At 42.6% G+C, this 23338-nt stretch overlaps 1 protein-coding gene across 6 annotated transcripts in view; it reads right to left on the bottom strand.

The window, feature by feature from the left end:
- Window positions 1-9611: 9611 nt before the first annotated feature.
- FMNL3 (formin like 3) overlaps window positions 9612-23338 on the bottom strand; it is a 170891-nt gene continuing 157164 nt past the window's right edge. For 3 of the 6 annotated variants that reach the window (XM_068267709.1, XM_068267713.1, XM_068267712.1), the window contains 3 exons: window positions 20826-20949; window positions 20496-20608; window positions 9612-16734 (listed from right to left, as the gene is read on the bottom strand). In XM_068267709.1, coding sequence (XP_068123810.1) covers window positions 20517-20608; window positions 20826-20949 — 216 coding nt within the window. In that variant the 3' untranslated portion in view covers window positions 9612-16734; window positions 20496-20516. Of the gene's footprint in view, window positions 16735-18278; window positions 18327-20495; window positions 20609-20825; window positions 20950-23338 lie in introns of all 6 variants that reach the window. The other 3 variants (XR_011026124.1, XM_068267711.1, XM_068267710.1) reach the window with 3 other exon arrangements.

The following is a 23338-nucleotide window of genomic DNA, read 5'->3' as shown; positions in this document are numbered from 1 at the left end:
TAGAAAAAGGGTCACATTTGTATTTTTGATCAGGGACCAATTTTAAAGAGGCACTTGTAGTGACACAAGGCAGAATGCAGTAAATTATTCAGGATACTCACTTTTATAGCAATTTTCCTGGTTACAGCATCAGAAACACTTCCTATATATTGGTATGTAACTCCACCCTCCCGTGATGCCTAGGCTATATGCAGAATCATCTTCCCAGGGCATTCTGGGAGAGCAGGTATGTTTATTACTGGCTTCAGAACTCTCAGTATATAAATCGATACATTTCAGACTTTAACTTGGGGTGAGAGAAGATTTTACAATGGGCAAAGCTAAGAACTGTTTTTAAATGATAATTTATAAATTAAACCCTTTTATTTGTTGCGTTATTTTTACTACTGTTCCTCCTTGGAGTTATGATTATTCCCAGATTGAGGGTCTAAGGCCTGGAACCCACCGAAATCAGCAAACGCGAAACGCAAACGCTAGCGTTTTGTCTGAACGGTTTGCAAGCGGATTCATGCGTGTTTTCAGTCGCATTTTGCAACAGTGTATTTTTTTGCTCAGCGGTTGCGTAGCGGTTTGCGTTTCGCGTTTTTATCTTGATTGGTCCTGTGAATTATTTTTCATTTTGTTAGTGTGCTGAACCGCAAAACGCTAGCAAAACCGCTCAGTTTAGGTTTTGCTGAGCGTTTCAATACTTTACATTGAAGCGCTAACGCTCCCAAAATGCTGCATGTCCTGCGTTTGCGTTTCTTGGAAACGCAAACGCTTCTGTGGAAGTTGCCCCATCCATTAACATTAGCCCAGAGTTTTGGCAAAGTGCTAGCATATCGCAGCGCTGCCAAAAGCGCTCCTGTGGGTTCCAGCCCATAAAGCTGTTTTAATTTATTTCTACAAGCTTTTAGACTCTAAAAACAAGGGAAAAAAACATACTACAGAGAGGTCTGCAGCAACTCCTGCATATAACTCACTCAGAAATGGGATAAACGCTCTGAGCTGTGGATTTCCGTCCCGAGCCTGACTCTGAATTACTGCTAAGGAGGTTAAGCACCCTTTAAGTATGAGAAGGACATTAAGGACGTGCATTAAAGGAATACTATCGATTCACATATTTTTTTCAATTGACACAGGAATTGTTTGGGAAGTGCTGCTAAGTACTGGTGTATACATTTTAGTAGCAACTTAATTGTTTACTGTTAGCAAAATACTTTCAAACTTTACTGACACCAAGACTGACGGCTGACTGAGCCATGAGGAGGGGAAAAATTACCCTCACACTTGATCAGTTAACTCTATGTGTAGCTCTGTGTGTGACAGAGAAGAGAGCTCCCAACAGCTGCAGATCCTGTGTCCTGTGTTCCTGACTGACCTGTCTGAAGAGAGCAGAGGAAATGTAACTAATTGTCACAGCTTTTTCATACTGTTTTTGCTTTCAGAGTTTGATATTTGCTTTCTGTAGTCTGATATGCAACTCTGGCTGTGCATTGAAGGAGACACCCCTTCTGCAATTGATTTGTCCCAATATAGCTAAATCCTACCCTCAATAAATTACAGTTTTTGCCTCTGATATTTAACATGAAAAGTAGGAAAATGTTTACACAGCTACTTAGACATTATTTGCACACTGTTATTTTAGAACACTTGGGTATCGATAGTATTCCATTAAAGATTTTTAAGGTTTGCATAGCATCAGGTCTACCATACATGGCTATTGTGCTTATTTACTGTATTTTTCGACTATAAGACTCACTTTTTCTCCCCCAAAAGTGGGGGGAAAAGTCACTGCGTCTTATAGTCCAAATGCAGGGAGTTCCTGACTTGTGAACGCCTGCCAATACGAACCTCCAACCTGCCGCAATGTCGGGGACTCCCTGTACTGTGCAGGACAACCACACTTCACCACCTCTACAGGTCTCTGACTCAAGACCCAGATGCCGGTGCAAGCCTCCTGCAGGTACACCACTCCTGCAGACCCGTACACTAGAACAATCTCTGAGACTGCACACAAACAGCTTTTTAAAGTGACTGTATTAACAGCATACAGAGCAAGCAGAGGCACATGACTTATTTCGGGCGTAGCCCTTCCTACGCCTGAAACATGTTGTGTGCCTTGGCTTGCTCTGTATGCTGTTAATACAGTCACTTTAAAAAGCTGTTTGTGTGCAGTCTCCGAGTTTGTTCTAGACTCCCTGTACTGTGCCCATGCAGAGGAGGACATGGGGACAAACTGAGGACACAAAGGGGCAGACACATGGGGACAAGGGGGGCATAATCCACAATATGCCCCATCACCATGGATGCACCAGCTTTAGTATATACTTTTTCCCCCCGTTTTTGTCCTCTAAACCTAGGTGTGTCTTATGGTCAGGAGCGTCTTAAGAGTTCGAAAGATACGGTATAGGGTGGCTGTTACTGTGTTTTCTGTAGTCCAATATTTTGTTAACTGAAGCAAATATCAGTGACTTTTTTTTAATATGTGTGGCTATATGCACACAGTGCATAGATATTGGCCAGGCTTTGAGATACCGAGCGCAGTATGCATTGCAATACACACACATTAATGCTTATGTTATGCAGTGCGCACATTGTGAAGCCTGCCTTGGTCTGGAAGATTTCCTAGGATGCCATGTTTACCACTTTCTAGACAATGCTAGTTTGTCTGTAACAGGAAACATGAGTGCAGATCAGGTTCTCTTGCCTCTGTTCTGACAATTCCAATCTGCAGATCTCATAAAGGTGAGTAAGGCCCCATTCACACTTGCGTTTTGGCAAGTAAACGGACCGGATCCTGACCTGATCCTGATCAGAACCTTACGGTTCCGATCCGGACCGTTTGTATCAGGCATACATCAGGCTGCCATTCGGATCCGTGGGCAAAAAATAGTTAAATTTAAATAAAAAAAATGTTGGGGTCAGCAGAAGGTGCACCTGTAGAATCAGGTTCCTCCACTGTAGGCCTCACCTCCGACATTCTGCCAAACAGCTCCAGCACGTCTGTCACTGCTGCTCCACTCCAGACATGCTTGGCCCATGTGTCCCCATCCGAAATGGCCGCTTGGATACGCATAGGAAGTGGGGTAGAACGTCAGGTTTTTGTAGGCAGTGTGTTCTGTGCCTTCCGTTTCCCATTGGTTTCTGTGTTCCGGATGGTGCTGTCAGGCTCAGGTCCGGCTCCGGTCCGGGTGCGTGGGCCGGAGATCCGGACCCAAAAAATAGCGCATGTTGGAAAAGAGTCCGGATCCGATCCGGTACGTACGGAACGGACGCGTGTGAACGTCCGCATAGACTTTACATTGCTATGCGAAACGTACGTTCCGTTTGTACAGTATGCGGTCCGGATCAGATCCGGAAAATCCGGATAGCGAACGCTAATGTGAACCAGGCCTAACCTGGGAAGCACTGCAGCCAGTTGACCAGCATTGCAGTAAAGGACAACCAAAGCGAGAATAATATGGAGGGTGCCATATTTATTTCCTTTTTAAGAATACCAGTTGCTTGGCAGCAGGGATGAGCAACGGATGAATACCAAATAGGTTTTATTCAGAATTCATCTAGGTAATTAGCACACCTGAGGGGTGGGGGGGGTTAAACTTACCCAGGAGCCTTCTGCTTTAATCCGTCCCACAGCGCACTTCCTCCTTCAACCCGAAAGGAGGAAGAGCGGTAGTCACATGATCGTTAATTGGAATGCAGCGTGGGACGGAATAAAGCAGAAGGCTCCCGGCTAATCCCTCCCCCCCCCCCCCCCCTTCCTCGCTCAGGCGTGCTAATTATCACGATGAATTCCAAATAAAACCTATTCGGTATTCATCCGTTGCTCATCCCTGCTTGGCAGTACTGCTGGTCTTCTTGGCTGCAGTAGTGTCTGCATCAAACCTGGAACCAGCATATAGCTAATCTTGTCAGATCTGCCAATAATGCCAGAAACACCTGATCTGCCTGTTCTTGTTAAGGATTAGTTGTCCTTTAATGTTCTCTGTAAAGTAGTGTTTGTGCTATGTGAACGTGTAATGGGTTCTAAGAGATGAATATGGCAGCCTCTAAGCTCTTTGATAGGTGGATCTCTTTCAAAGCCTTTTACACAGCGGATTGTTTGCATAACAGATACACATGCAAGCTTCATAGCCTGGTGTTTACCAATGTGAACAGACATGTAGTATCAAAACATAGGAAACAGGAGCTCTGGGTTACTTTCAGCAGATCTCTTCCATTACAAACACAGGCATTAGTTACATATATTTGCAAACGCATGATGAAGCCAGAGAGCACAAGTTTCTGTGTTTCCATGGAAACTACTCTAGCCTCCTAAAAGCAGGATGGGAATTACAATAGGCATGCCAGAAATTAACAGGAGGCTGACATTTGTTCTTACCTACAATTATTTTTCCTTCATGTCTTGGAAGCAAAACATCTGGAGACACAACACACCACTCACCTATGGTCAAGCATCAAGATGTCCACAAAAGTATAAAACACAACCCACCAGCGCACATGTGGGCTGAAAGGTGAAAATGGCTCTTGGCGGTAAGTGTAAATAGCCTGTGGTGTGAACTAGTTAAACCACCAGCAAGAAAATACTCAAAATAATTTTGACAGTACTTCTTCAATTGCAGAGTGCTGAAGTTATTTTAAATACTAGATTAAAAATATCTCCTAACGCAGTAGAGGGGAAAACTCAGGAGAAAAAGTGAATTGAATATGGACACAGATGTGCTCCTTCTGAGATATAAAAGAGAAACAATATCATAGGGGTGCACTTATAGCCTGGACCTCAAAAGCAGTAGGTTCTATATCAGATACATTTACTGGTGATCATGGTGTAGTATTGAATATCCACTATACTGACCCAGATAATTCATCTATTGATGCAATCCAGCCTAGAACATTCATTTTCCCCTGAGATTATACACCCATGTTCTTTAGGGAAACTACATCTGCAAATACATAAACTTTAACGTGGCACAGAAGACCACTCAACTTTTTGTAGGCCCTGAAGACTTCACAAATAATTGTATTGTCTGGAAAAATCAATGCTTTCCTACCTTTCAGTCAATGCTAATGTTTTATTTAAAGGACACCTGAAGTGAAAATAAACTAATGTAATAAACAATTGCATCTATCTTCCTTTTCCTAAAAATGACATAAGATATTCCAGTTTTATTTTATGTTTAAAATCCACTTTTTAAGGTTTAACTGTTTTATTGTTTTTGCTCAATGACACATTCATTGAAGTATGCCAGAGGTAAAATCTATGAACTATTGACACTTTATCTCTTTCTGGCACTCAGAAGCCATTTTCTGCTAGGAAAATGTTTTATAGTGGAATTTTTTTTTATCAGTGAGGGTCACACTGTAGTCACTTCCTGTTTAGTCAGGACCAAGTCAGCCACTTACATACCTGATATTTAACTCTTTCAGGCAGAGAAGGAAAAAAAAGGAACACAGCATTGTTATTTGTGTGCTAGGCACTGTACATACCAATGTCTATCTCATGTCACATGTCACTTCAGGTATCCTTTAAATATTCACATAAAACAGGTAGCACAACGTTGGTCTTCGAATTCGGGTTGTTGAAATTTGGAAACCTGCAAAAGCCAGTCACCACACTTTAGCACCCAGACATGTGGACAGGGTCGATGAGTTCACTTATTTGTGCTTCACGTTGCATTTCTTGTGACTCATTTCAAGCGCAAATAAGTGAACTCGTTCTGGTCCTTTCCACATGCCTGGGTGCTGATGTGAGATTGGGTTTCCCAGATTTCAACAATCCCTTTTCCAACACCAATACTCAGATTTATAGATGCATCATAAGCAACTTCCAGGAGTGACTAGAGTAATGTTTTCCCCAGAAAAAAAACAGGTAATAAGTTTAAAGTTTTATGGCTTGAAAACATGGTGCCTTTGTCTCAGTCATGCCCATATACCCACATTACAACCTTAAAGTGTACCAGAGATGGTACACTAGCCCTTATTTATACTTAGCTGGGGCTTCCTCCAGCCCCATGAGCACCGGAGATTCCCTCCCTGTCTTCTTCAGCCCCTCCGTTCTGGCACTAAGACTCCCAGTAATGCAGTCAGTTGCCAGCAGTTGTTGGCTTCTGCAAATGCGTGGCTCGGCCGCGCACTCCTGACCCCTGGAACGTTCTGCACCTGCGCATTACTACTGTGCAGGCGCAGAACGCTCCAGGGGACGAGTGCAAAGAGAAGTACGTGCGCGGCCAAGCTGCGCATGTGCAGAAGGCTGCGACTGCCCAGATTACCGGGAGTCATGGCGGCAGAAGGGAGGGGCCAAACAGGACAGCGAGAAAGGCCACGGTTCTCATGTGGTATAGGTACAGGTATAAATAAGGGGTAGTGACCCGTCTCAGGTTCTCTTTAAGGCTATGAGCACACTTGTCTGTGCAAAAAAAAAAAAAAAGTTTTTGCCATGTGCATTTCTGCATTTTTCTCTGCGTTTGCATCTTTGGATTTGTATTTTTGCATGTGGTTAAATTTACAAAAATGCATGTGTTTTTGCGGCTCCATAGGAAATCACTGCATGCAAATCACATTCAATTTGCATACAGTATGTGGGAAGAAGGAACCTGCACATTGTGAATCACAGAGATGAGATTTACTATGCAGCCCAAAGACTTTCATTGAATGTGACTTCACATGCGTTTTCAGCTGTGTTCCCAGCCTAAAGAACTCACCTTTATGATTAGAGACAGACCGGCTAATGCACTTCATACTAAAAATAGCTGAAAAGGTTAAGAGGTTACGGGCTTTTGTTCATTTTCTCTGCAAAGTCAGTGGACACTGAAGGTGGCCCCATCAACCAACCGGTTCAATCATTTTCTTGAAACAAGAGAAAATTGAGTGTGTTCCAGTACGCATGGTCAACAATAACTGACTGATATCTCAGTGAATCACATTGGTCAGTTGAGCAAGATGGAAGACATTGGTCAAATGTAAAGGAGTCAGCTACTATTCAAATGATTTCAATCAACAAAGAAACGATTTTTGGGAGGGAACATCGCTGCAAGCCTTCCTCTTCCTGTATGAAACTTTCACTTTAGACAAAAAGTCATGTTTTTCAAGGTGTAAATCCTGATGGATGGACAACACACAGAGATATGTGGATTCAGCACAAACATAACACAGCACTGCCTCAGTGTACTAGTTGGAGGTGCGGCTTGGGGGCTGTGTCTGGACAGGTAGGCCAGAAGCTTGTGCAGGTAGAAGCGGAGTAATACACTTTGATTGGATGACTTATGTTACCTATGAAATTGAGAGCCGCTATGTGCTAACTAGGATAAGGTCTTTAGTACAATAAACATCTTAAATCTTTAGTCCTAATCATAATAAAAAGCAGACATTAAAACAAAAATCACAGTACTGTACAAGTGTCTGCAGTTTAGCAATACACCAGCAAAGAGCATTCTTTCACACAATATTTTGCAGACTTGCAAAGTTAGAAGTTAGCATTCCAATGCTCCTTATGGTTAATGGGTACGTTTTCTTCATATACAGCTCAGTTCATGAAAATGGCCTGGAAGAACAAAAAGATGCTTTGCCATGTGAGGAAATCATTGGGACCAGCAAAATGTGAATAAATGGAGCAGCTCGCCCATACATTGGCTGGGATACACATTAGTGTAGTTGAAACCTTGTCCAGTTTGATTTTGCAAGGGCTCACTACTTAGCTGAGGGAGACTTTTACAGTAGTTGATCAAATGGTCCAAAAAGTAATAGAATGTACAGTAGGTGTGTGAAAATTGTAGTATAACATAACCAGCATTGGGTCCTTGCACTGTCAGCAGCATACATTGCCTTGCCTCCTAGAGAGTACAACTCCGCACCAGAGCTTAAAAACCTCTGCATTTATCTCTTCTGTAGAGACTCCGACAGTTGTGTATCAGCAATAAGAGTTTCCATGGGTGGCCGAGTCATTATTATGGTGGCCATACACGGTACAATAAAAACGTTCGATTTTCCCGTTTCTTCTATCTAAATGATCAAATTGAATAAAAGTTGAAAATGTTTTTTTTTTTTCGATCAAGAAATTTCGAACGATTATCCCGTTTTTTCTGGAAAAATGATCGGACATGTTGGAAAAATCTTTATATTCGATCTAATGGAATAATCGAACTAAATTATCTAATTGAAAAATTGTACCATGTATGGCCACCTTTAGCTCTTTTTGGCATGACTACATAACCCCTATGAAAATCATTTGTGTGCCCTTTATTTAGGTTTTATGTTGTATATATTTAATTATTGTGGTACTAAAGATGGTCAACCAAGTGCAAATAAGTTGTATACAGCATGGAGCTAGCCAATCAAATGCAAGTCCTGCTCATTCTGATTGGTCCAATTCCAGGCTGCATTTAATTTGCATTAAACTTGCATGGAAGCCAGAATATTTTCCATTTTATTGACTATACCTAGGTGGAACCCATACTTGGCTTTAACCTATGTTTGTGTGGCATCATTATGTTGCAGAAATTACAATTTAACTTTAATCTTACAGCATGAAACTGCGCAGCACAGAAGGAACTTTTTACTGGAATGCTAATAAAAATGAATTGTAAATTTTAACCATTGTCAGGTTGTTGCAGTATTTTCTCCATAATATGAATGGCAGGAAGTGACACAGCTGTGACATTGATGGCCACAGGAGCCTGCAGGAAGTGACATTGATGGCCACAGGAGCCTTCAGGAAGTTACACTGCTGATCACTAAAGCTTGCAGGAAGTGACAACGCGGTCTGCAAAAGCCTGCAGGAATGACAGGGATTGGCATTTCTAGTAGTGTGTTTTGTGTACTGTCCCACTCAGATCGGGATTGGTCCATGAAATGCAAATTATTCTGTATCAAAAAAATTATGCAGATTGGAAATTGACCAACTGAATCAAACCTTTTCATTTGAATGGTCCATTTCCAAGCTGCACAAATTTGCATAAAACTTTCATAATTCTGCATCATCTACTCACAGAGCCAACAGAGTGGCACTGGAGTGATGTCACTTAAAAGGCAGGTGAGAACAATGCTCTTGGCTGGCGCCCTGCTAAAGTGATCTGCCAGGCTGATCGCTGGCTGGGCGGCCAAAGGGGGTCATGTGTGTGCTGCAAACACGCTGGATTCTTGGCAAAAGCAGTCATACACCGCCTCAACAGAGCTTCTTCTAGCGAGTGTACACAGCTTATGTTGAAACATAAGCGTTGAGTAATGTCCACACTACAACATGAGCATAACGCAACGTGTACAGTGTGGCTTTTTACAACACAGACATGTGACCATGCCCATAGAATTATATGGGTAGGACGTTGACATGCAGGCACGCCGATAGTGTCAACTCACCCTTTTCCGTGGTAATCATATGCAAATGGCAGAAGAGCAAAAACCAAGGACATGTTATAAGTCTGATTCATAACTACAAACTTCACCACTACTGTACCTCGCACAGAACGGCAGCGCATATACAAGCCACAGCCAACTGAACCCTCATTCATTCTTCACTTACACCATTCATACTCAAATCTGTCTCTGCCCTCACAACAAGTCTGCATCACCTCACAACCAGCTGCCTCAGTATTTGTATTCCATGTGAAGCAATATTGGGAGACAACTCACACAGGTGAAATGGAAGGGCTCTGCACATTTATTGATGACAAATTAAGACAATATAACAGAACACTAAATACTTTCCTGAAATCTGACAGATACAAATGACTTGTAATAAACAATTACTGGCTTCTTACATAAGAAATAATATACTGTACAGGATTAATACACTGAAAGGTACGGGCACCTCCTCCATTGCTGGAGTGTACTCACCATAGTGACCTGTGGGCTCTGGAGGTGGTGAGGAATGTGTAGAATCGATTGTGAGGGGCAGATGACAATCAGCTGAGTAATAAGAGCTTGTTTATGGAGAAATCTACATGGAGGTGGGCAGCTTCCAGAGTTAAACCATCACAGCTGTTATTTCTGAGTCAGAAATGGATATAGAAGATACTGTGTTCTCAGGCATAAAATACGTCATTTACAACACAAAAACAGATTGCATGAAAAATGGAATGTTGAGGAGAGTGCTGATGTCACAGTGAGACAGGAATGTTGTGTATTATAAGGGCTGCCCTGCAAACTAGCAGTATTTTTAATTGGAGTACTACAATAGATGCATACAGCAGTGTCCAATATGGCTCTTCCCAACTTTAGATAGAAAGCACACAGAAAATCGACTGGGCTGGGCTTTGGTCTCAGAACGGCTGCCTACAGAATGTGCACATCTGCTGCTCGCTCTGACTTTGTGCAGTGTATGGGGAGTCAGCATTGTGAGGGCTGGCCGCACTGCTAACTGGGGAATGTTCATTGTAGCAGAGCAGACAGCAAACATGGAATGTTACACATTTACACTGTATTGGTCCCAACAATGTACAGCATGTAGAAAAAGAACACATGGAATGTTTCTGCCATCTCAGCAAGTTCCTGGCCAGTAGACTGTGGATTAGGCTTGTTATATCTTGTATTTCAATTAACTTTCATTGTTCCTTTCCTACAGCATGGTCAAACCTTTATAAAGGGTCTAATACAGGCATGGGCAAACTCGGCCCTCCAGCTGTTACGGAACTACAAGTCCCACAATGCATTTGCCTTTATGAGTCATGGCTGTGGCTGTCACACTCCTGCAATGCATTTTGGGACTTGTAGTTCCTTAACAGCTGGAGGGCCAAGTTTGCCCATGCCTGGTCTAATAGCAGGTTCACCAACCAATCAGTTGCCTGTTTTGTAAAGCAGCAACCCCTCCTACAATGCTTTGCTCCTCATTTCATATTGAATGCGAGTTACCAAAATATTCACGAGGTTAGAAAGTGATGGCAGCGAACAAAACAACCTGCCCAAATCCAGCAATTTCCCTGGAATACCTGCACTGTTCTTCTGTCCAAGTTCACATTCATAATGCAACTAAAGATTACTGTGACTAGAATGCAATTCAACCATCAACCCATGATAAGCAAGTTCACATGTACGCCAATGTAATCATTACCAAATTCCTGGTTACAGATAGCGATGGCAATAGTCGTGACTTCCAACAAGTCCTTCATGAAGCATCAAATAAATAAAAGGAGTAATAAAACTGTAAAAATGATTAAAATAATTGTCATATATAAAGTCACCACAGGGGCAAAAAGATTTGTGAATATTGGCCTAATGGTACTAACCCAGGGAAGCAGCGCACATTACGCTATTGGAACACCACAAATTGCCGGGGTAACTTATTACCATAGCAACACACGTTACCCCGCAAGTTTACTCCTTCTGTGGCAGTTGAATTGCAGTGTGCTGTCTGGCCCTTCGTGCATCTGGGCCCCAGGAGTGAAAGGATACATCCAACAATTAGAATAGCAAATAAAACTAAACAAGACCCCGTTATGTGGAGAAAGTAAATACAAATCACAGAAAATGTATCAAAATGGTCCACAAACCATGAAAACAATTAAAAACAACATGGCTCACATCATCCTGAAAATGAGTATAAAAATACCTGCAGCTTATACAAATAACATTTTGCCTGTTGCCATATCCATTTGTAACCATGATATTGGTAGTTACATTGGAGTACCTGTAAAGCGGTTGATAACATGGGCTGATGGCTGCATTCTATTCACAGTAAACGGTGGCTGCCTTTTGAAGATAGTGCTGTCTGGAATTGATTCCATTTGTTTTGATCACCCTGGGATTCAACCTTCTCAATTATAAAAATAAACTTTTATGATGAATCCACTGAAGCCTTAGTGGCAACCATCCTATTCACCAACTTTATACAAACATGGCTGGGTAATGTTCTTGGGTTTAGCTGCCCTTCATATAAGAACCGTTTCATTGTAAATACAAATCAAATAGGAGAAAACTACAACTCATAATAGAGCAAACAAACAGTGAGACTTCCAGAAATATGAAGAAAGTCCCATGGCCAGAAATAGTGGCCAGAAATAGTCCAGTTAGCTTGAGGTTAGGTTGACGGAAGGGATGGAAAATTAGATGCAATGAGATTTTCAAGCAGCATATTTTTGCACAATCCTGCATCAACTAATTGGCCATTCCATACTTGACATTCTGGATTTAAATATCATGATCTGGGCAACATAAAATAATAAATAAAAGGGGTAGAATAAAGCATACTTGGGAAACATTCATTTACAATTTCTTTTAAGAACAAAAAGTATTAAAAACTATATTGCAAAACATTTAGCTTTTGCAGAATAAAAAGCCAAATTTCTGGTTGCATGCTGTCACTGTACAGCCAAAAACCTGGGACTCCCCTTGCACCCATCCTGACCCACGATGTTAGAGGGGCAATTGAGCGATCACAGGGGACCACAGCATTTTTTTTTGGGGGGGGGAGACTCCCTGCAAAGTAAACAAGAGCCAATGGATAGGCTGAGAGTTACCAGGAAGGTGTACTTGTGGGCTGTTCCACCATCAGTCACATGGTAGCCAGTAAAATGTGGATTTTTTTTTTTTTTTTATATTGCAGAAACAAAGATCTTCACAACACATATTTGTTTTAACAAATACATGTATACAAAACTCAATTATAAAAATGTACCTGAATTAGGACTTTACAGGACTGTCCAATACGCCAATGCCAAACCTAGCCAAGTACAGAGACTTCACCTTGACGTATGTACGGGTAGGAAAGGGATGCGCTGCTTATACACAGTCCAGGTACAGTTAAAATACAAATATATAGATCCGAATAAAATGTGTGTGTGCAGACCAGAGATAGAACTACTGTATTTAAATTTAAAAAGTCAGCTTTTGTAAATGGACTAATGTTTACCTATCATGATGGGGACTTGTGAATGTATTTACAACCTCTATAGTCCCCCCTGTGTTCAAGAGGCATAACATTTCTCACTCTTTAGTGATGCTCAGATAGAATGGAATAGTGAGAATGCCAATTTGTCTGCTCTGTGTAGGTGACAGGTACACTTTATAAGAAACAGAAGTTAGGATTCCTTTTATAATTCTAAAGGGTGTCTAATCTCCTAACCAGATTATTTCCTGCTGAAATCTCAGCACTGTGTCTTACACAATTCACACAGACACAGCACCATGTTTAGCACAACTAGATACAAACTGAACATGGGAAATTCTCAAAGAATCAAAGTGTTAATTAGTGTAAACTATAAGTATTACCTTTGAAACAATGTTTTTCAAATAAAACAAAATGTTATCGTTTTGCTCTGCCTGCCTACAGATCACCAGCTAGCCATACAGGCGTAAGACTTCAGTCTCCGCAGTGACCTGTTAGCAGATAGTATAATACCTCACTACCTATGTCCTGTCCACCTCTGTTTAGGCACATGGTTTGTACCGTGATGGAGGTTTGCTGGGAAATGTAGTCTGGCATCTATTGTTTTCCTACTTTGCGATTTACATAGTCAGATTGACCTGCCTATTGGCTAAATATATAGGGAGCAGGGGGATTGAGCTGTGCGCAGTTTGCCAAGTATACTTTGCTAATAAAATTGGTATTTTGTGCACCACTATACACAGTATGTGGTCATGCATCAGCATGATTGCTATTGGAATTTCCCCTGTCCAATTTTACATATAGTTGAGCTTTAAAGACTAGTGGTGTAGTTTCTAGCCTACCTTAAAGGAGTGCAACAAAGAAAGGTCCCCTAATGTCTCAGCTCTCAACAAGCAGCTGAAGACTAGTGGTACAGTCTCTTACTTCTGTTATAAGGGAATGCAGCAAAGAAAGGGCCTCCAATAACTACGTCTGAACACGCAGCTGAAGACTAGTGCTACAGTCTGAAGCCTACTTTAAAATGCCTATCTTTGTTGTATTGCCTTATACCACAACTCTGACAAAGCAGCTGAAGACCAGTGGTACAGTCTCTTGCTTCCATTATAAAGAAATGGAACCAAGAAAGGTCTATTAATACCACATGCCTGAACCAGCAGCTGCAGATTAGTGGTACAGTTTCAAGCTCAATTTAGAAGGCCTTTATTTCTTATGTAGTCTTATAATACCACAGCTCTGAACAAGCAGCTGAAGAACAGAGGTACAGTCTGAAGTTCAACTTAGAAGTCCTTTCTGTGTTACCTTACAGCTGCGAAGAAGCAGCTAAACACTAGAGGTACAGTCTGAAACTTACTTTAGAAGGCCTTTCTTTGTTGTGTTACTTTATAATACCACAGCTCTGAACAAGCAGCTGAAGACCAGAGGTACAGTCTGAAGCTTAGTTTAGAAGGCCTTTCTTTGTTGTGTTACTTTATAATACCACAGCTCTGAACAAGCAGCTGAAGAACAGAGGTACAGTCTGAAGTTCAACTTAGAAGTCCTTTCTGTGTTACCTTACAGCTGCGAAGAAGCAGCTAAACACTAGAGGTACAGTCTGAAACTTACTTTAGAAGGCCTTTCTTTGTTGTGTTACTTTATAATACCACAGCTCTGAACAAGCAGCTGAAGACCAGAGGTACAGTCTGAAGCTTAGTTTAGAAGGCCTTTCTTTGTTGTGTTACTTTATAATACCACAGCTCTGAACAAGCAGCTGAAGACCAGAGGTACAGTCTGAAGCTTAGTTTAGAAGGCCTTTCTTTGTTGTGTTACTTTATAATACCACAGCTCTGAACAAGCAACTGAAGACCAGAGGTACAGTCTGAAGCTTAGTTTAGAAGGCCTTTCTTTGTTGTGTTACTTTACAATACCACAGCTCTGAACAAGCAGCTGAAGACCAGAGGTACAGTCTGAAGCTTACTTTAGAAGTAATTTCTTAGTTGTGTTACCTTAGAATACCACAGCTTTGGAGAAGCAGATGAAGACCAATTGTACGGTCTCTAGGTTACCTTAAAAAAAAGCAACAAGAAAGGCGATCTAATGACATCTCTCAACAGGCAGCTGAGACACCGAGACACCCTTACATTGGAACATTTTATATAGAGAGAAACATAAAAGCAGCTTTGAAAACCTGGAATGGGCACATGAACACTGTCAGAGCTCCTCCTCCAGACAGTGCTCAGTGCAGCCTGACTAGGCACAGGACTAGCTCCCTTATGTACTGTTTTTAGGGTTCTAAAAACCCTACTAGGGTCCAATCACACCTCTGAATAAAAAAAAAAACAGTTCTCTAGGCATGTTTTACATGCGCCGCAGAACAATGTTTGTGCTTTTACGCATTTCTTACACTGAAGACAAAAATCTTCATAAGCTTTAGGAGCGGTTTAGAAAGAATATGCAAGACACATGTGGAAAGGGGACCTAAGCACAGCCAGAATAGAGTGTGTGGGCACTGTTCAAGCACCTCTGCACACTTGCATAGCTAAAAATACACCATTATATGGATGGAGACTGTATGGCAAGGTATAAAAAAAGGATTCAATTTAGAAGGAAAGACTTTAGCTTTAAATATCCTGACTGAAAATTATCACATGGACAAGAGGGCTGCCATCTCTGCACCTGAAGCATATCTACACCAATGCCTGCTTATTAAAGGTCTCAGTTCTTCAGCCTACTCTAACCCTTGTACACATTCCAACCTGCAACTTTCAGCTTAGATGTCTATTGAAACAGGTGCAAGTTCTGAACTGTTGCCATGGCAGAACTCTCTCCTTATCTATAATCAGACATGTATCCAAGACATACACATTAAATAAAGGATGGGGGAAAGACTTCTGCCAGCTGCAGTATGGCAACTGCTATTAAAGAGAATTCCTAGTGTTTTTTCATTACTGTATATAGTTTTACTATATTTAGTACCCATGAATGATTACAAATTGAGGTTTTGGAGCCCCACCTGCATGCCTGGCAAGTTCTGCAAGAAGAAAAGGGTCTTGTTGTACTGATGTAATAAACAAGGTTTCTCCTATCTCCTTACCAAACAGTAAACAAGAATATTCTATTTTTTTTTCTAAAATAAGCCAGTCAAACCTGCAGTGGAAGCTAAAAATAAAACATTTGTAATATTTCATATTTTTTCCAATCATAAAATTAAGAGAATAAAAAAAAAAACTAGATATTCTCTCTTAAAGTGTGAACTTCTACCTGCGGCAATAGAGGACTTGGTGAACAATATGGCATAACTGTGGATGGGTGGAGAGCCCCTTTAAACATCACCGTTTCAGCATCAACCCCATTATTGATGTAGTTTCTTAGCAACTTACTGAAGCAAACTTTACACTTTGGCACATACCTTATTCCCTCTCTCAATGTTCAGGATAAAAGTGAATTAAAATAAAATAAAAAGAAGTTCTTGCTGTATGAACCTTGCTGAAGCCAGAGGATGTAAATGACATCACCTCCCCTTTCCACAATACAAGGCTTCAGGCCTTACAGCACGTTAGTGTTCAAACAATCCACCTGCATAGAAAATACTTTTAACACTTACAAGGCACTTATTTTACCTGCAGCAGCCAAGACTAGTTTGGCAAATTACAAAAATATTTACAGTTTCGACAGTAAAAACTTAAGAAAATATAAATAGTAAAAGAAAAAAAATAGTTCTATAATACTGTAGCAATAAGGCACTTTTCTTCTGGTCCATAAAGTGTCCTGGCATCTTCATTTCCCTTCAATGTGAGTCTGAGGATGGAGTGCAGAGTCATCTGCCAAGTCTTATCTCACTGCTGCTCCAACAGGCAGCACGCGGCAGACCCCGATCTGACTCTTGGAGCGGAAGTGCTAGCTCCGCCGCCAGGCTTGCCGCAGAACTGCATTCGCACGTCGGAAGGGCTGATTACGGAGGTCTGAAAGGAAGAAGACAGATGCTTGGCGTCAGATAAATAACACTGGTGACGTGCAGAATAGCACACAGGCTGAAGCAAGCAGAGGCAGTAATTATACAGCATTAAATAAGTAGAAAGTCATTTGAAAAGCTTTGTGGAAAGAATTTGAGTAATGAAATGATAACATCTTCGGACTGATGCACAACAGAAAAAGTACAAAGCACTGAGCTGGTCAGAAAGTGGAATTTTCCCTAGACTTGAATGATAAAGCTTCCTTTAAAGGGTAGTGTTTAAAGGGTAGAAAGTGATGTTATACACAGGGCAACTTCTCAGACCCCCATAAGCCCGTCAGTACCTGCTGCTTCCACTTCCTCTGCTCCACAGGCTCATGGTAATGTGCAGTCTGAGATAGCAAGTCTTTCATTTGTTTACATCCAACACCACAGTTCCTGCCAGTCAGATTAAGGCCAAATGGGGCCCTAAGCAAAGTAACAGATTTGTCACTCAGAGTACCCCAGTGAAGGGGGCACCAGATATCATGGTGGCAGCACCCCCCCCCCCCCCCCCCCCAGCCTCTGTACTCATGTCAGTGGAGAAGCGGACTACTTTCTACTGCAAACCAACTAGGGCAGAGTGGTGATGGGCTACGTAAAATAAAGCCTGGGCTGTTCAGATCACAAGGTCCTCCAGTACCTATAGCTGTAGACGTGGCATTTTGATAACTACTCTAAGTACACTAAGTGTGGGTTATCCGTTAAATGAAATCTCACTTATGAAAATGCCCTGTGTAACATAGGAGGTTAGAAGAAAACAGCCAAAACGAAAAAACGGCTTGGCTGCCCTCAAAGAGAATGGACCAGCCGCATCTGATATCCAGCAAAATAAACTGCACACGGCTGGTTGAATAAAGGTCCATTTACTGAAGTCTACTGCTGTATGATGGTGGTTTGTTGTTTCTTTTAACATGGCAGGATAAGTGGGGTTAGTAAACCTTCATTGAAGAGTGAAAATTCACTATATGGATTAAATAAACTCAATATTTAAGCAACTGGTATGACAAAACCCCACCTTTGTCAGCCATGTTGGTTATTTTTCTACATATTAAAAGGGCCTATTCAGAAAGTGGAGAGAAAGTCCCACTTCACACCTTACAGCATACTGCAAAAATAACCTTCAGCCTTTTTATGAAGAGGCCGTCTCCCATCCTACCTAATCTCTGGTACAAAACAAACCCTTCTGGGCGACCTCAGACAAGAGGGCCGACAGACTGGCAACAATCTGGGGAAAGCCGTCATCTCTGGCAGGAGATAGAATAGTTATAGCTGGATGTTAACCTTCAGGAGAAGAGTGCTCATCAGACAGAGTGATAAAACAGATAATTGGTCAATTACTTCTATATGAATTATTCAAGTGTAACAGATTTCTAGCTGTGTGTGGATCAGTATACATATAATGTAGGCTACATAAAGCAGACTTGTTATTAGTGGCAGACACAGAGCAGCAGCAGCATAGCCTGCATTAGCAGAATTAAGTTGATACACAGCTGCCTCTGGCTAGTTTCTTACCCTCTGCAAGAGAAGGTAAACTAAAGATGAATCTTCCTGGTGACTAATCTGAGAGATAAAATAAGAAGGTACGTATAAAACGAATAGATTGATGTATAAGTAGATCAAGAACAGCCCGCACCAAGGAGATAAGCAACCATTACCACAATTGTTCCACTACATGAGCTCTTGGCTTGTCCAGTAGTTACCAGGTATACCATAGGAGGAATGTAGGACAGGCAGTGTTCCACAGAAGCACACACAGCGAGGGGAGATGGCTTATGGCGGCACCACATAGTAAATAGGCGCACCAGTCCTGGTAAACACGCACGTTTAGGCAGTCCTTTGACCCTAGGACTAATGTTCATTTCACACCAATTCATAATCTTGGGTGCTATAATGATCCAATGAGGCCTTATTTATTGAGGTTCTGTAGAGCTGGAGAACATGGATAATTCTGCAAACCTGTCCTGGATTTATTGTAAACTGTCTGATATTAGGTGGTAGGAGTGTGCCATCCTCACCCTGGCTCATATACTGGACCAAAGGGAGGGCTACTAAAATGTAACTGCAGTTACATGGGCACAACTTCATCCAGAATGTTTACTGACACAGGCCTAGGATGATTGCACTTACTACAAAGCATCATCTCAGCGGGTGCAGCATGTGACTGCAATAGTTGTCACTCATCTTTCAGTAACGGCCACTACAGTCTGATGAGACTCAGGTGAGAGTCACAAACTTTTGGCACCCGACAGACAGTGAACCGGACGCAGATTGTGACCTAAAAAGCAGATACTTGCCTTGAAAGAGGGAAGTCTCTGGATCCTTTAGATGCTTCCCATGTCCTTCACAAGCAGCAGAATGCTACTGCCCAGGTGTGGCCCTACTCACGCGGGTACAGCACGGCCATGCTAGTATACAGTGGGGAGCGCAAATGCAAACTTCAAGAGGGCCCCAAGCAGTGGTGGTGGTCTGGAGGAGGACATGAGAAGCCTCTGGAGGATCCAGAGGCTTTTGTCTTTCTAGGGAAGTATTTTTAGATCACAATTTGCCATGGGTAATGGATGCTGACATTTATTTTCTTTTAAACAGTAACAGTTTCCTGGCAGTTCTGCTGATCCTCTGCCTCTTATACTTTTAGCCAGGGTCGGATTTACCATAAGGCACTATAGGCACATGCCTACAGGCGCCTGATGGAGAGGCGGGCTCACTCCCCTAGTGCTTCCCTTTCTCCTTCCCTACACAGAGTCCTGAGCAGAGGGTAAATGGGAGATTGCTCATCTACCTCTCTACAACCCACTGATGAGATCTCTCTTCATTCAGAGGCACCTCTAGCTTCTTAATACGGTGGTTCCTCTAACTATCTAATACTTGGGGGCACCTCTGGCTACCTAATATAGAGGGTACTCCTGGCTGCCTAATACTATGGGGTGCCTGTAGCTACCTATGATGGGCAAGGGAAGTAAGGGAGAAGTGACAGCTGGCACACATGCGGTGCAGTTTGGGGGTGTTTATAGGTTCATGGAGGGTGAAGTGTAAGGTGCCAGAACATCTGTGCCTATAGGTTCCTGTGAGGAAAATCCAGGTCTGTTTTTAGCCATAGATCCTGAATAAGCATGCAGATCAGATATTTCTGACAAAAATCTGGCTAGATTAGCTGCATGCTTGTTTCAGGTGTGTGATTCAGACACTACTGATGCAGGACTGCCCAGCAACTGATATGAATTAAAAGGAAACACATATGACAGCCTTCATATACCTCTCATTTCAGGTTTCCTTTAAAAATCTGGGCAAGGTTTCCTGGGTGACTAGTGCGCTCCAGTGATCTCAGACCTCTTAAATCTTTCCCAAATCAGGCCCCAAATGTTGCATCCCCTAGATAATAAACCCAAAGGAGTGCCATAGATGAAGGAGACATTGGAAACACGAAGCTTCAAGCTGGTTCCCTATGGTAAGATCACTTTAAACGGTCTGCATGAAATAACAGTGTTGGACTTGCATAAGCCGCCTCCCCTCGGCTTACTCGCTGTGCTCTGTGTGAACACATACCTACAGTAGAGTTTGCAGGTGTCACATGCAGTCAGGTACATTGCAGGGTATTAGTAATCATGACTACAAGGTTAAAAGGTGCAAGGCCTGGGCATGCATTCCAGTGTTCTCCATGAGAGGCCACCAGTGGCCGGACAATGAAGGTCACAATGCATGCAGAAGGAGAACGGAGGTACCTTTACATACTTTTTTTTAAAGGCATGGGGCTTAACAGTTTGAATCCTCAAAAAGGGATGTGTCACAGAAGAAGCGAGAGCCTCTCTTGGCTGTTCTGGCTGTGAAGGGGACACTCTTCAGGACTGCAGCCATCAATATGCAGGTGGGGGAGAGAGAAATACATACATCATCAAATAAGGCAAACACAACAGAACTTATCAAATGGAGAGTTCTCATTCCCCAGCAGGGGGCACTGTATACAATGGGGCAGAATGGAAAAACAGGTCAATTCCAGAGGAGCCAAGATAACTGCAAGAAAACCTAGAAATAGTTTCCCTTTCAACATGCTGGAAACCCCACCTGTGATGATGTCCTCGATGGTTCCATCCTTTCCTTCATACACAGGCCGGTGGTCTTTAGCCTGCCGCCTCCGCAACTCTGCTATCAAGTCTTGTTGTTGCCGCTTGTTTTTCTGCACTGGAGACTGGAGAAATGAGAATGGTGGAGGTGAAAACATTGTAGATTTCATAATATACATTGCTGCCAAATATAGCATATACTGTATCTAATGCATCAGTGGAAAAATAAAATAGCAATACTGGAGAAATCTGTCACAAGTCTGAAGAAAAACAATACAATACATGATCAGGTTACCTTCAGCAAAAACTGCAGCAACACAATCAGTAGCTCCACATATACAAACTGTGGATGATAAACTTAGATTTGAATGTTTGCTATAAACTAGTTTGGTCGTGCCCCTTCAACTTCCACTGCCTTCCTAGTGGTCATTTAATATAATGAATACCTTCAGTGACCAACAGAAAACTCACAAATTGAGCTGAGGTTCACCTTGGTTTCAATAGTCATTGGGCTCAATTCACAAAACTACTCAAATTACTTATTTATCCCCTAATTAATAAAAATAACCTTTCAGCAATTTACAAGCAAAATAATCACTAAGGCTAGATTCACAGTAGGACGCTGCGTTTTGATGCGACATTAAAAAAGCGCAATGCAACATTACAACGCAACGCACCTTAATGTTGCTGTTGCATACAGTAGATACAGTGGAGCATACAGGCAATGAAAAGTATGCCTCTCTGTATCTGTTTAACGTCTGCATTAAAGAGAACCCGAGGTGTGTTTAAAGAATGTTATCTGCTTACAGAGGCTGGATCTGCCTATACAGCCGAGCCTCTGTTGCTATCCCAAACCCCCCTAAGGTCCCCCTGCACTCTGCAATCCCCCATAAATCACAGCCATGCTGTGAGGCTGTGTTTACATCTGTAGTGTCAGTCTCGGCTGTTCCCCCGCCTCCTGCATAGCTTCGGTCCCTGCCCCCTTCCCTTCCCTCCAATCAGCAGGGAGGGAAGGGATGTAGGCGGGGACCAGAGTTCTGCAGGAGGCGGGGAGAGCAGCAGACTGACACTATAGAGATAAACACAGCCAGCTCTGACAAGATGTTTGTCAGCAGCGTGGCTGTGATTTATGAGGGATTGCAGAGTGCAGGAGGACCTTAGGGGGGTTTGGGATAGCAACAGAGGCTGGGCTGTATAGGCAGATCCAGCCTCTGTATGCAGATAACATTCTTCAAACCCACCTCGGGTTCTCTTTAACCACCCTGGCGTTCTATTAAGATCGCCAGGGCGGCTGCGGGAGGGTTTTTTTTAAATTAAAAAAAAAACTATTTCATGCAGCCAACTGAAAGTTGGCTGCATGAAAGCCCACTAGAGGGCGCTCCGGAGGCGTTCTTCCGATCGCCTCCGGCGCCCAGAATAAACAAGGAAGGCCGCAATGAGCGGCCTTCCTTGTTTTGCTTAGATCGTCGCCATAGCGACGAGCGGAGTGACGTCATGGACGTCAGCCGACGTCCTGACGTCAGCCGCCTCCGATCCAGCCCTTAGCGCTGGCCGGAACTTTTTGTTCCGGCTACGCTGGGCTCAGGCGGCTGGGGGGACCCTCTTTCGCCGCTGCTCGCGGCGAATCGCCGCAGAGCGGCGGCGATCGGGCAGCACACGCGGCTGGCAAAGTGCCGGCTGCGTGTGCTGCTCTTTATTTGAACAAAATCGGCCCAGCAGGGCCTGAGCGGCAGCCATCGGCGGTGATGGACGAGCTGAGCTCGTCCATACCGCTAAGATGGTTTTAAGAAGTAATGCACTGCAGCAGTGCGTCACAATAAACAACATTTACAGCAAGACTTTACCATTGCACTGTGAAATTCGCATAGGGTTAACATTGCAGTGCATGTAACCTGTGTTATGTTACTTTAACAACGCAGGACAAGTCCCCCTGTGACTCTAACCACAAAGCAAGTTGTTCCTGATTAACTTCCTTCCAAGGTTACTTTTCTTACCTTAATTATATTATATTTTTGCTCTTTGAGAGCTTAAAAATGTAACATAGATAAAGGTGAAAACGCTTTGTGAATCATGCCTATTATAACCCAAACAACATCGTTTTATAAAATCTTTACAGACCATGTAAACTTTGCACTATACTGATAATCTTAGCATATTTCCAGTACATTCCACTCTGACCAAGAAATCTCAGCACTTCACAGTACGCTGATGGGTAACCTTGTGAATACATGGCCAATGAAAGCCAACTCCATCATCTGGGCGATTACCTTCTCAATGGCATAGAGGCATGGGTTGAGCATTGCTCAGCACTCACTGCCTACTCATTACTCTGCCTTCCTGTCTGGATTCTGACACCAAAGCGTACATCATGTACAGGTCACAGGGAAGAGTCCACTTTGAGTCAAGGCCTTCCAAACAAATGTTCTCTTGGAATGAAGAAGGAACTGCTTTTACAACTGTCTTTAAAGTACAGAGTAACTTCAGCCAATTGTAGTCAGGGATGGGGCCAAAATG

The sequence above is a fragment of the Hyperolius riggenbachi genome, chromosome 2 (genome assembly GCF_040937935.1).
Source record: "Hyperolius riggenbachi isolate aHypRig1 chromosome 2, aHypRig1.pri, whole genome shotgun sequence".
Taxonomy (NCBI): domain Eukaryota; kingdom Metazoa; phylum Chordata; class Amphibia; order Anura; family Hyperoliidae; genus Hyperolius; species Hyperolius riggenbachi.
The sequence above is the reverse complement of the archived record's forward strand: the minus strand, read 5'-3'. Positions and strand labels throughout refer to the sequence as shown.